Source organism: Sebastes fasciatus, chromosome 19 (genome assembly GCF_043250625.1).
Source record: "Sebastes fasciatus isolate fSebFas1 chromosome 19, fSebFas1.pri, whole genome shotgun sequence".
Taxonomy (NCBI): domain Eukaryota; kingdom Metazoa; phylum Chordata; class Actinopteri; order Perciformes; family Sebastidae; genus Sebastes; species Sebastes fasciatus.
Window position 1 is genome coordinate 19,450,613 of NC_133813.1, and position 13,349 is coordinate 19,463,961.

Below are 13,349 nucleotides of genomic sequence, written 5' to 3' on the forward strand. Positions count from 1 at the left end.
ACTGCATGTGATTATCATAAAGTGGGCATGTCTGTAAAGGGGAGACTCGTGGGTACCCAGAGAACCCATTTTCATTTACATATCTTGAGGTCAGAAGTTAAGGGACACCTGTGAAAATGGCCACGACAGTTTTTCCTCGCCAAAATTTAGCACAAGTTTGGAGCGTTATATATATAAATGTAATTTATGTTGCTGTTAGATTGCTGCTAGATCGCCCCTTAATACAGGTGTGTGTGGGACAGTACACAGTTTTTGACCGCAGTGAAAAAAATTTTTTTTAAATGTTAAACGCCAACAATTGTGGACTGAAGCAGAATACTTCAATAGATAAAAAAACATATTGTGAATTTTGGAAATTATTACATCTATCTTTTTTCAATACATTTTGACTTTTGGACTGAGCACTGTGTGTGTTTGAGAAAGAGGGGGGAAGAGAAGGTGGAAGTTAATGTTTCTGTAAGTTATTAATAATAGTAATTCGAAAGGCAACGTTATGATTGAAGCTTTGAACTACTCAGTGCAGCCCTACTTCGTCATATTTTCTTTTGATTACCGTTAACTGAGCACTTTGTCTTGTTCGACTCCGAAGCATCGTCCGTTTTTCTTCTTCTATCTGTCTATTACCTGTCTGAATGAACACCATTGTTATAGCCGATTTGTTTTCTGTTCCGCCGTTTCCCACCCGACCACTCGCGCCCCACCAGTCATGCCTCTGTGCCCCACACTTTGAGAACCACTGGCATATTGATTGGCAGGGGGGGAAATAGCTAGCCTGGTTCTGTCCGAAGTTCAAAACTTTGATGCTATCAGCATCTGTAAAGCCGACTTATTTACATGATGTATCTCATTTGTAAATGAACCCATAAATTAACAGAAATGTAAAAACAACAATCTCAAGCCATAGCACAAAATTGCATTTAGAGGGGCTTTTGTTTCAGGCGTTTGCCCCTGCCTTTCCCTTATTTTTCCTATAAGGAATCAAACTAGCTCCTCTTTAGGACTACCATCACCGTCTCCATCCTGCACTAAAGCAAAAGTGTAAGGGATTAGGTCTTGTTGCTATTTGCGTCGCTGGCTCTATCCTTGCAAAAAGCATCATGCCACTGAACCCAATTGTTTTCGCAGCCTTCATTGTGTATAGCCTTAAATACAGGCAATTTTCTGTGCGTCACAATGTGATTAACAAAAACTCTGCGAGCCATAATACCTATGGCGGTGCTCAGTCTTGTGATTATGAACAACATGGTGATACAGTTAAGAGGTGCAGCAGTTGAAAGCAATTAAAGAACCATTATCAGAATAAATAAATGCACTCAATGTTAATCATGGTTTTGACACTAAAAATAAGTAAAGTTAAGGTCTCTAGGTAACACATACAACTTATGTAAGTAAGCAGAGTTACTGATTGCTTGGAAACCAAAATGAACCCCAGCAAGTAAAACGAGACAACTTACTGGAGGCTGAAAAAGTTACCGAGCACTCAGTGATGGATTTTTTTAATGCGAGTCTGTCGACTTTGATCCTGTGGTTTCTGAATTATCCACTGAGTCTATGTGTGTGCATGTGTTGTGTGATGGAGTGAAATGGACACAGGACTTTTCCCTTGCCAAAGGGACGAAGAGGCAGGGGGGAGAAAGTGTGACGGACGTAACGAGAGAAGAGAAAAAAAGGACAGCACGAGGGAAAGTCGACATTATCGAGCTCCTGCTTTGATAAAAACTAGGCTGTTTTGTTAGTTTGTGTGTGTGCATGCAGAGTGCAAGTGTGTGTGACTCAGGCAATAGACCTTTGGAGTATCCTTGCAGTGCATGGCCAGTAGAAAATTCTTAATTATAGTTATTATTAGTTATATATCATGACCCTGGTCCCATTTCAATGAGCTTGGTCCCAGCATACCACATCAAAACTAGAGGACGAGGGGACAGCAATATTTCATCCACCTGCATTCAGATAAGAATGTTAAATTTTTATTTTTAAAGTAATAGAAAAAGAACAAAAATACAGTATTGGTTGAAAAAGGGATGTTTTCATAACATTATTTATCTGTCCATAACTTTTTTTGTATTAATTATTTAGTCTATAACTGACCAAAATTTGTCAAAAATGTCCATTACAATTTCCAAAAGCCCAAGGTGATGTCTTCAATCATTTGTTTTTTCTGACTAGCAGTCTCGAACTATTCAATTTACAATATAACAGATAGGGCTGTCAACGTTAACGTGATAACCCTTAACGCAAATTCATTTTAACGCCACTTCTCTAACGCATTAACGCTATTGATTTTTTGGAGGTGGTAGTGGGCTCAGTTTTAAAGCTAGAGTGAAGATACTGGTATCATATGAAACTGGAAAACCCAAGGAACCCATTGGTACCAACCTTGTCGGGAAGGAGGCTAAATAACGCTCCAAACTTGCGCTAAATTATGTCGAGTAAAAACTGTCATGGCCATTTTCAAAGGGGTCCCTTGACCTCTGACCTCAAGATATGTGAATGAAAATGGGTTCTATGGGTACACACGAGTCTCCACTTTACAGACATGCCCACTTTATGATAATCACATGCAGTTTGGGGCAAGTCAGTCAAGTCAGCACACTGACACACTGACAGCTGTTGTTGCCTGTTGGGCTTGAGTTTTGCCATGTTATGATTTGAGCATATTTTTTTATGCTGAATGCAGTACCTGTGAGGGTTTCTGGACAATATTTGTTATTGTTTTGTGTTGTTAATTAATTTCCAATAATACATACGTTTGCAATAAGCAAGCATATTTGTCCACTCCCATGTTGATAAGAGTATTAAATACTTGACAAATCTCCTTTTAAGGTACATTTTGAACAGATCAAAAATGTGCAATTAATTTGCGATTAATCACGGACAATCATGCAATTAAATATGTTAATCGATTGACAGCCCTAATAACAGAGAGCCAGCAAACCTTCACATTGGAGACATTTGCATAAAAAATATAATTCATATTTTCAGCACAACGTAAAACCATAAGCAATACAGGTCCAATTAAATAAAGTATGTATGAGATGTAAAAGGAATCAACAGCTCAGGGACAGCAGTGTGTGTAAGCCCTCGTTACCTTGACAGTGGATAACAAGATACTAACTGACCTACGATCAGGCTGATGGACAGAAAGAGTGTCTCATGGATAAGTGGCGGGGGGAATAAGAGAGCAAGAGAGGACGTGTTCAACAGCAGCAAGGATCAAACTGCAGTTTGCCTCCAACGTACTAAAACTACACTTCTAAAGCAAAAAAAACACAGACCAAAGGTATGTGTGTGTGTGTGTGTTGTGTGTGAGCGTTGAAACCAATGTATGCTCACTCATTAGAGCTCCACCTCCCAACCTCCCAACCTCTTGTCATAACAACTTTAGAGCTCGACCCCGATGGTCTTTTGCTCTTATGCTAGAAAAAAGCTTTCTCTCAACCGCCTGTTAACGCTGATAGCGATTACTTTACCCTTTACGCCCCCTCTCTCTGGGTTTTTCCAGATTGCTGAGATACTCTCGTTCCTCCCTGTCTCATGTCAAAGGTAAACTCATCTTTGAGTGTAGTAATGGAGTGACTTGGGTTGTTGTTTGTATGTGTGTGTGTGTGTGTGTGTGTGTGTCCTCCATGAACTCAGTGAGAAATGAAAAGCCCTCCATTATTCATTTGTGCCTTGAGAGTGTCCACAGAGATTGGCCAAGGCTGGGTCAAAGTATGGGTAAAAAACACTCTTCGGCCATTTTCTCCTTGCTTGTTTTCTCCCTGCTTATACTGCCTCGTACGGAGGATTGCTTTGACCTTTCTAGCTCTATCATTTCAAGGTTTCCTCAAGGGAACGCTCTACACCATGAAGTATCTGAAAGCCCACAACCGTGAGTGCATTATTTGTTTACGACGTCGGGCGGAGACGTCTTTACATTCTCGGTTGTCCTTGTGCTCTCCTCGTTTATCTCCCTCACTTTTCTTTTCTTTCTATAAATGTCTTTCTTCGATCTTTGCCTCGCAGCACTTACCGGCACTGTTGAAGCCACAGCCCAAGAAGAAACCTCTGACCTCTGGGGCTTCACCCATCAACGGCTTGTGGTCGGCGGTAAATGATTCTGAAAACAAACAAGAGCAAGAGAAACTTTGTAGATACACAAACTTACCACAGAGGTGACATACTATCCCCCAATAATAGTTTTACTTTGTGTATATATATAAAGCTTTTTGCAATGTCTCACAAGTCTTTACTGTGCTACAGTATAAGTGGTTGTTATAGCCATTTATTGATAGCTAGCCTTTGGGCTAGCTTTCTCGTAAACTAAATGATGTACTTCAGTTTTCCTGGTTAAATAACTAAATAATAAGAAATAAAATGAATAAATGCATTGCGTCATTGTCATTGCAACGGTTGCTTGTTAAACCAAAATGTCTCATTTTATTATTTCCACACATGTTAAATACAGAATTTCTAACGTGTGTGGAGTATAGACTGTATATAGTCACCGTGACGTCACCCGTTGGTTTGTGGATTTAAGTTTTGAAGCCTCGAGTTTGGCATGTTGGCCGTGGCCATCTTGGTTTATTGCAACCAGAAGTGACTCGAGAATGTGGAGCTAAGCACAACCGAACGCTGAATGAATGAGACATTTTCAGGCAACCAAAAAGGTTATTATTAACTTTCATGAACTGAAAACACACTGTGAAAGAGGAAAACACAGACAACTCCCAGACCGGAAAACGCTGCGGTAGCGACCTGTCAATCACAAGGTAGCCACGCCCTAAAGCATACCCTGCTTTATGGTCCACTTTACTCTAAATGGGACCATAATTTATTAAATGAACATCATGCTGTATTGAAGAAGACTTGAAACTAGCGATTGAGACCATAAACTCATGTTTACAATGTTTACTGAGGTAATAAATCAAGTGAGAAGTAGGGTCATTTTCTCATAGACTTCTATACAATCAGACTTCTTTTTGCAACCAGAGGAGTCGCCCCCTGCTGGCTATTAGAAAGAATTCAAGTCTAAGGCACTTCAGCATTGGCTTCACTTTTCAGACCCGGAGGTAGCTCACTGCTGTGGAGACCTGTTTAAAGCCATGTAGCGAGTAATGTACCAATTATTTTTGCTGTTGGGAAAATAGTAGAGTAATGTAACTACTCTTTCAATGAGTAATATATAGAGTAATTTATTACATTTTTCAAGTAACATGCCCAACACTGGTAATAACAATAACCTACTCTCCTATATAAAGCAAGGAGGGAACTCATTTTTTTATATGGAATTATAAGACTTTATCTGAGATATTATGCAATACTGTGAGAGCTATTTGGGTGACACAGTTGACCTTTTCTTTCAGGGAATACTCAAATTAATCCAATTCATGCTACCTGTAATAATGAGAAAAAAATGTTTTTAAATGTGTCTACCTTCAATTTACTAAGTTTAGAAACCTGGACAAAATAAAAGAGGACGAGAGAAAGTACATTAAACGCATAGATATACAAGTATTATTAGTTATCTAACTGAAATGAATTGAGTTTGTTCTTTTATCTTTATAATCTCATTATTACTTGACACTTTGGCAATATTGTCCCTGTTACATTCATGCCAATAAAGCATATTGAATTGAATTCAATTGAGAGTGAAATCAAAAGGTCGAGTAAATCACTCAATGGGGCTAAAAATACACGTATGACCTCACTCTCCCTCACATACATATACACACACGCTAATACACATGAAGATGTTCATCAGCCACATTCAATTACCTGTTGAATATGGCAAAAGAAAACATGTTTAACCTTTCACTAAGCTTGATCTACTTAACCTAAACCAACCTTTTGAAGACGTGCATTTCTACTGTACGTGGTATGAGGACATAGGTACTCATGGAACTCATAACACTCACACTTATCCTGTAAACACAACACTTGAAATTAACAAAAGCCGGCCTTAACGCGAGGGTCACAGACGAGGAGATGCTCTGCAATAACCTCATTTTTATCTCCATTTCATCTGAGCTTCCTCTCCCTCTGAGCTCCGTCTTTCTTGATCTGATGTTCATTCATTTTTTCTTCCATTTCCTACATGCTGTTTGTGTCTGCCATTCTCTACATCTCATCTCTCCTTCTTTACATCTCCACTTATGTTGTTTCTTTCTCTCTGTGAATCTCTAATTACGAGTCTACTTATCTCTCTTCATGCGTTGCAGTTTCCTTCTGTCTTTCTCATATTTCCTTCTCAGTTTCTCTGTTTTCCATCTTAATCTGGTCATTCATCCCTGATATGTGTGTGTGTCAGTGGTCACTTGTTTCACTTCTTTCTCCGCAAACAGCCACATCTCACTATGATGATGAAAAATCCAATTCGATACTGTATCTCTTCTGGCTGCACAGATTCAGACCGGCTCACTCAAGCACTTCGGCGACGTGATATTGCCTGGATGGGAAGTCGGGCTTGAGCTAATCGAACTATCTCCTCTACAAACATGACACATAGTCTGCTGGTTTAGGTATTCATGAGCGAATGTAGTATTGGAGCGGTGCATAAATATATTTCACAGATGGATACATTTCAGTTTTAAATTAGAATGTGTTCAATTTAAGAAGTGTCATGAAAGTTGCTTGTTCCCTGCTGTAATGCATAATGTTAGAAGAAAATTGCAAGAAGGGCTTGCAGGATCTTCATAAAAATTGATGTCTGTGGAACTGGTGTGTGTGTGTGTATGTGAGTGTGTGTATGTGAGTACTGTACCTGGTCCACAGACGGTGGACTTGATGCCAGTCTGCTCCAGACCAGGAACTCTGTTGATTGCACCCTCAATGTGTTGCATGAATATATCCCAGTCCAGGTCAAACAGACTGAAGGCAAACTTATCATTCACCTAGGAAATAAAACACACAGCAGATATGTGTGTGAGGACTTGGTTTCCTAATACTGGCAAAACATAAGTCATTTGATACATTTTTATTACACAAGTATTAGGCCTGTCAAAGTTAGCGCGATAATAACGTGTTAACGCGAAGTCGTTTTAACGCCACTACAATCTTTAACGCATTAATGCAACTTGCGATTCTTAGATTGTAGTGGGCTCAGGTTAGATACTGGCACCATATGAAACTAAACAACCCGATGAATCCATCGGTATCAACCATGTCATACTAGCTTGTCGCTAAGGAGGTTAAATATATATATTAAAAAAATATGCTATTAATATGAGATTAATCACGATTAACTATGGACAATCATGCCATTAATCGCAATTAAATATTTTAATTGATTGACAGCCCTAAAAAATATTAATTATAGCCAAAAATACTGTTCATATTTCCCGCAAAGTCAATCCACACTACTGCAGTGGATCGTTGGATGTTCGATCCGATTCGCGCCACCTCAAAGCCAAATGTCATCAAGACTGATGTGCTCTTTCTCCTTTTTCTTCCTCATCACTGTTGACAGGAACACTGTGACTTGAGTCCAAGTCGCCACATGTGACTGTAGACCGCCAACTGTGTGAATAAGTCTCATGCTGCAGCCACAGCACAATCCTGTAGCATCTGTTGAATCACCTGGTTCTCACCAGGGAATCGGCATCTGTCAAATCCCCCTCAGTTCCCAGTCCAAGCTTTAATTTGCTCCCATCTGGACCTCTGCAACTCCGTCCTTCTCAGCCGGGCCAAAAATGGAGCCTTTAGCTCTTACAACTCCTGCCGTTCAGTGCTGACCGCCTCGCCTTAATATTCTCCCCTCCTTCTCTAATCTGACGGACTCGGAGGTGCTCAAATTGAAAATTCCGGCACACCAACGATTTTATCAGTCATGCATTTCTCCCCACATGCTGGCACTGATGTGGTCATCCCTCCATTTGAACTTCCCCATCTTGGCTCCTTTAGAAAAGCAGTCGGTCTCTTACTTTCAGAGGCGTTTCTGAGTCTTTGCTGACAAATCACACTGGATAACCACATCAACGTGAAGCCTAAAAATGTTAAATATAAGTGATTCTTTAAGTTAGAAGTCTGGGGGAGGAAAAAGTTCCTTTGGCTTTACAATTAGTTTTGATTAAGACTTGAATGTCTGGCGGTAGCTGCTTTCATGTGAACAAAGGCTTTCTGCGTTATTACCGAGCGCCGACACTCAACCGGAGTGTGTGAGGAGCAGCGTTCTTTGTCCCAGACGCCACACTTCTCTCAATCCCTTCCCGAGCCATCGATCCTGCTCATCTTCACTCAGTAGGCATCCTCTATTCTCTCTGTCTCCCTGCTAATTCTCCTTTCTGTATCTCCTCTTTCTTCCTCCGTTCGCCTCAAGACATCAAAGCAACGCTCAGCCGCAGAACGAGAACAAAAGCAGCTGCTTCCGCACAAAGAAATCCTCTAAAATGTAAAAACCACTGAGGAGTCTGTAGACAGGCAGGCAGCCAGATGGAAAGACAGAAAGTCATGAAGTCAGTATTATCAGTGCCCTGCAAAAACCCCGTCTAGTGCCTTTCATAAAAAGTGAGGCAGCATATTTTCTATTATTTATATATGTATTTCTTTACATTGTTTTGGGCTTGATAATATTATTAAAAACTGGGAGATATCTTTTGTAAATGTCTTTCATCGCAGTTATTGACATGGCTCATTCTTAAACATGAACAGGTTGAATAGACAGTAATTTTTATTTGTGAATTGGGGGTCCAGGATTATATTGCATTGTAAGAGCACAGATTAAAATGAATAAATCAATCAGGAACGCATGAGCAGCGGTGAAACGTTTTAAGTGTGCGAACACCAGGACGAGAAAAAGAGCAGAGATGCCTGTCACCCAACCTGCCAGTCTACTTAACAAGCTGCTCTAAAAACCTGTCCTTGAGAGAAAGTACACATCCATTAAGACCAAGACCACCTGTCGATTTAAAGGCTTTTATAAAGATCGTTCTCCAAAGTCAACCACCCCTTTAAAGAGTCAGTCTGTGCATGAAAGAACAGCCTGTACGATTACCTTTTATAGTTGCCAAAAGAGCTGTTTGAATAATCTTCCCTCGTCTTCACAGCCTTTTGTGTTTTACAGAAATGCTTTGGTTTTTACGCTCCAATAAAAGCGATTGCAGGGGTAGTGGTGCTAAGAATATAAGGTTTGTGGGTGGTGCTAAAAAGAACAGATATGAGGTCATTAAAATCAATGGCGTTTATCGCCTTTGGAGCGTGTTCTGCTCATCAATCTGCCTATTAGAAATTAGATATCTGGTGTGCAGGTAAGACACTTGACCATGGATGACAACAATACTTTTTGATAGCTTACCTTGCCGAGCACGTTTTTCTATAAAAACCCTTTTTATAGGAAAAACAAACTTTTCGAAATGTTGCTTGCACTTTTTCTGCAAAATGACTATTTTTAACTTTGATAACAAAAGAAAAGTTTGACATTTTGGGCACTCTTGGTGCGAGTTGGATAAGAGGATACACAACTCCACCTATAAACCACAAATTGTCATTCATTCCATTTCTCCTCATGTATGAGTTAAACAAACAAGATACATTGTGTAAATAAGTCATCTTTAACCTTAGAGCAAAGACTGGAAACATGGAGAAACAGCTAGCCAGCCTATAGCCAAAGGTAACCCCCAATAAAACCACAACTTGTCATTTTTACACTTTCGTTTTTGTATTTTGTATTAAATCAACAAGGTATAAGTGTTCATTAGTGAGCTTTAGCTGTGCTAGTAGGCATATTTCTGAGTGGTATCAATCTTCCCACCCAACTCTTGGCAAAAAAGCAATAATTTAACAAAATGTCAAATGTTTTCTGTATTGTACACTTTTATCTATTTCTACTTCAGCAAAGTTTTGAGTGCAGGACTTTTACTTGCAATAGAGTAATTCTATATTATTATATCGCCGCTTTTACCCGAGTAGACAAAAGCACCTGAATACCTCCTTCCACCCCTGGGAGATTAGTGAACAAACACACACACACACTTTTATGAGTCATGTTATAAATGCAGTCAGTTTAACCTCCAAGCTAATACAACAGCAAGTATTGAAGACAAGGAGGATAAAACAGACTAAATAAAAGATTAGGTCAAAAGAGTATATAAACTTCTTAACTGAAGTATTTGATTATATGTCAAACAACACAGATGTGCGTCATCAATCTCACTCAGATGTGCGACAGTCAACACACAAGTGTCATCGACAGAGAATGATACGGTTAATCATTTCAGATAATATTCAAGCTTACCTCCTCCCAGAAGATGGGGTTGTGTTCGTAACCGCCCACAGACAGGGCGTCACCTTGGAGGCGCAGGTACACCGATGCATCATGGTCCCTGACGTTTGGCATGTTCTGGGAAGATTAAAGTGGAAACATTCAAAACATGAATTAGTCCAAAACACATTGTGTTTCAGTTACAAAATGATGGGCAGATTCATATTCATAATCAAGAGGAGGATAAGAGCCTCATCTTAAGAAATTAATTACTTTGTTTGATTGGCAGTTAGAACTATAAAATCGTCATTCATAATGACAAGACACAAAGAGAAGGAAGTTGATGGTAACATAATTGAAGCCGTACCAGAAAATGTTTGGTATTTTTTGCCAGATAATGGATTATAACAATTCTTGGTTGATTTTATGTCAATCAATGAACTGACTGACAACTAATTTCAGCTTTGCTTATCGCAAGGAAACCAAAACAAAGATGAAAATGGGGGAAATTTGCCAATCATGCCATTTACCGTATTAAAGACGACCTATTATGCTTACTTTCAGGTGCCTACTTGTATTTTGGGTTTCTACTAGAACATGTTAACATACTTTAATGTTAAAAAAAACACTTTATTTTTCTCAAACCGGCCTCCGCTAGCTTTGTTTGAGGGCGTGCCAAACTAGCCGCCAGGTGGGTTTTATGCAAATGTGTTACTTGGTGACATCGCCACGTTACGGAAGAAAAGGCAGGACTTCAAGCAAGGCAGTTCAGGAGCAGTGTTTCTGTGGGGGAGAGTAACTCCCTTTGGCGTGGACTTTGGGCTTTGTAACTTTGCAGACCTTTTACACGCACACAAAAGTTATAAAACACTTTAAGGAAAGGGGGAAAGCACAAAAGCATAATAGGTCCTCTTTAAAAGCTAATTTTCCCTTGACTCCACCCAGATTATCCCATGTGCTTTTTGATATTTTACAAAGAGGCATACATATAGAAAAGGGTATACAATACAGGACACAACAATCATAAAAGTCTACACAACACACAACAAACAGCGATATCCGTCTGAGAATAACTAATAATAATTACTGTTGAATATGAATAATGTTGTGGGATTATTCCTTATTTCATGGGCTATTTGGGGATTTATACTTTATTATTACGTACTTATATCAAGTCAAGTCAATTTTATTTGTATAAAAGAATATAAAAAAAACAAAGCATTCGAATACTGATTTGGAGGTCGATTACCATGGCAACTGTCAACGCTTTGAAACATTCAGGTCAGCCCTAGATAACATTTATCTTTTTTCAATAAATGTTGACTTTTGGACTTAACAATACTCTGGAGTAATTTGAAATGTTTGGATCATACGCGTCTGAAAGAATCTTTTGCAGCCACTACTGGAAACTAATTCTACTAATAATATAATACTAATAATATTAGTGGAGCCTGATCTTTATCTGCAACTCAGCAGAAATAATGGGTTTAAACACAATGGCACCCATGTAGCAAAAAAGATTTTTGTAGAAATGATCCAGTAAGTGTGTTATTAGTTATACACTCTCCCATGCTGAGTACAGTCGGGCAGCTTACGCCATGCGATCAGCACTGGACTTTAACACACTCTGTCCTTCATGCACTCACACAGATAAAAACACACACCAATTACTGTCAGCGAGCTATTTTAAAAAATCTAAATCCATCTATTCACACACAGACATGTGGTCATGTTTGACCTGACAAGTTGCACACCCTGGTGGGAACAGATTTCCTGAGTGTGTGAGACGTGTCATTTTGTGTGTGTGTGTGTGTGTGTGTGTGTGTGTGTGTGTGTGTGGGCTGATGTCTGTGTACATGATGTAGCAGTAATGCTGGTTAAACTGATCTTAAACTACATAACACAGAGAAGCTCTGACAGCCCCCCTAAAACCGCCGGCCTCTAGAGGATGAGCACAGTCATGCATGAGTACACCAACTAAAACTAACACACACAAGGTCCGCAATCAGAGGTATACAGTGGCTCATGTACACAAGCCATGTCAGACATTATGTTATAAATCTGCATGCAGTGGCTTCCTCAATGCCCCCAAATACTCACATTATCAGCATTAAAAGGATGCAAATTAAACAATTTCCCTTCCTCAAAAAGCACACACATCATTCCAACACTCATTAAGAGCAGTCTAGACCATTAAAGGTGGAAATCTATGATGCCACAGTGCCCCCTGCTGGTCATACAGACTTAATACACACAGATGAAGGGATGTCTGTCTCTGTGGGAACGTCTATTTGCTATATTAACACAGACAACAGTACATATTAGTGGTGCACATTGTTTACATTTATACTAGATATGCTATTAATCTTACCGTGTCACTTTATCTTGTAACTTGTCACTTTAACTTGCTAAGTTTGTCATTACTTCCTCTTGTTCATTCTTGTAAAGTTTTGTGTAGTTTCTACTCTTACACCCGTTGTATATTCCTCTTTATTCTATTTTATTTTATTTTATTTAATGTATTCTTATTTATATTTTTACCTCTCTATTTTTTTAATTTTGTTTTAATTTTTTATATTTTTACTTCTCTATTTATTTGTACTTATTCAGTCTTTCTGCTGATGTAACACCTGAACATCAATAAAGGCTTATCGTATCTTATTTCTTCACACTGTATGAGCCACAAAAACAAATAAATAAACGACACAAATAGTGCTGTTGTAATCAGGAACCTCGTCAATCTTCTGGACCCTGTTCAGAAATCAGGTTTAACGAACTCTGAGCTGATGAACCCTGATGATGAACAGTGTTTTTGGTTCCAGAACAGCTGATCAGAGTCAGTTCAATCAAATCTGATTATGTTTACTGTAGAGTTAAGCTTGTGCATAGTAAATGACAAAAGCCATCACAGTGGAGCTCCAATACTATGATTCACCATGGCAACAGGTAAATAAAAGGCAGAGCCTCCCTTTTAATCTAGTGGACCTAGAGATATTAATGCATGTATGTATATGCGGACTGTGCACATTTCTCATCATAGAGCAGGGAAAAGTGTCAATAATACAATAAGGTTTTATTCAGCGTTGTCCATTAAGTCATTGTCTAGACTTACATTACAAGATCTAGACTTACATTTCCTTAATAGATGATAAAGTGGTGAAAGCTGACTGTG

The 13,349-nt window shown here is 39.1% G+C and overlaps 1 protein-coding gene across 2 annotated transcripts in view; it reads right to left on the reverse strand.

The window, feature by feature from the left end:
* The window catches only part of sardh (sarcosine dehydrogenase), a 54,356-nt gene that overhangs the window by 29,779 nt on the left and 11,228 nt on the right, over positions 1 to 13,349 (reverse strand). For both annotated transcript variants that reach the window (XM_074617231.1, XM_074617232.1), the window contains exons 8-10: positions 10,211 to 10,315; positions 6,743 to 6,872; positions 4,013 to 4,099 (exon numbers count right to left, since the gene is read on the reverse strand). In XM_074617231.1, coding sequence (XP_074473332.1) covers positions 4,013 to 4,099; positions 6,743 to 6,872; positions 10,211 to 10,315 — 322 coding nt within the window. The remainder of the gene's footprint in view (positions 1 to 4,012; positions 4,100 to 6,742; positions 6,873 to 10,210; positions 10,316 to 13,349) is intronic.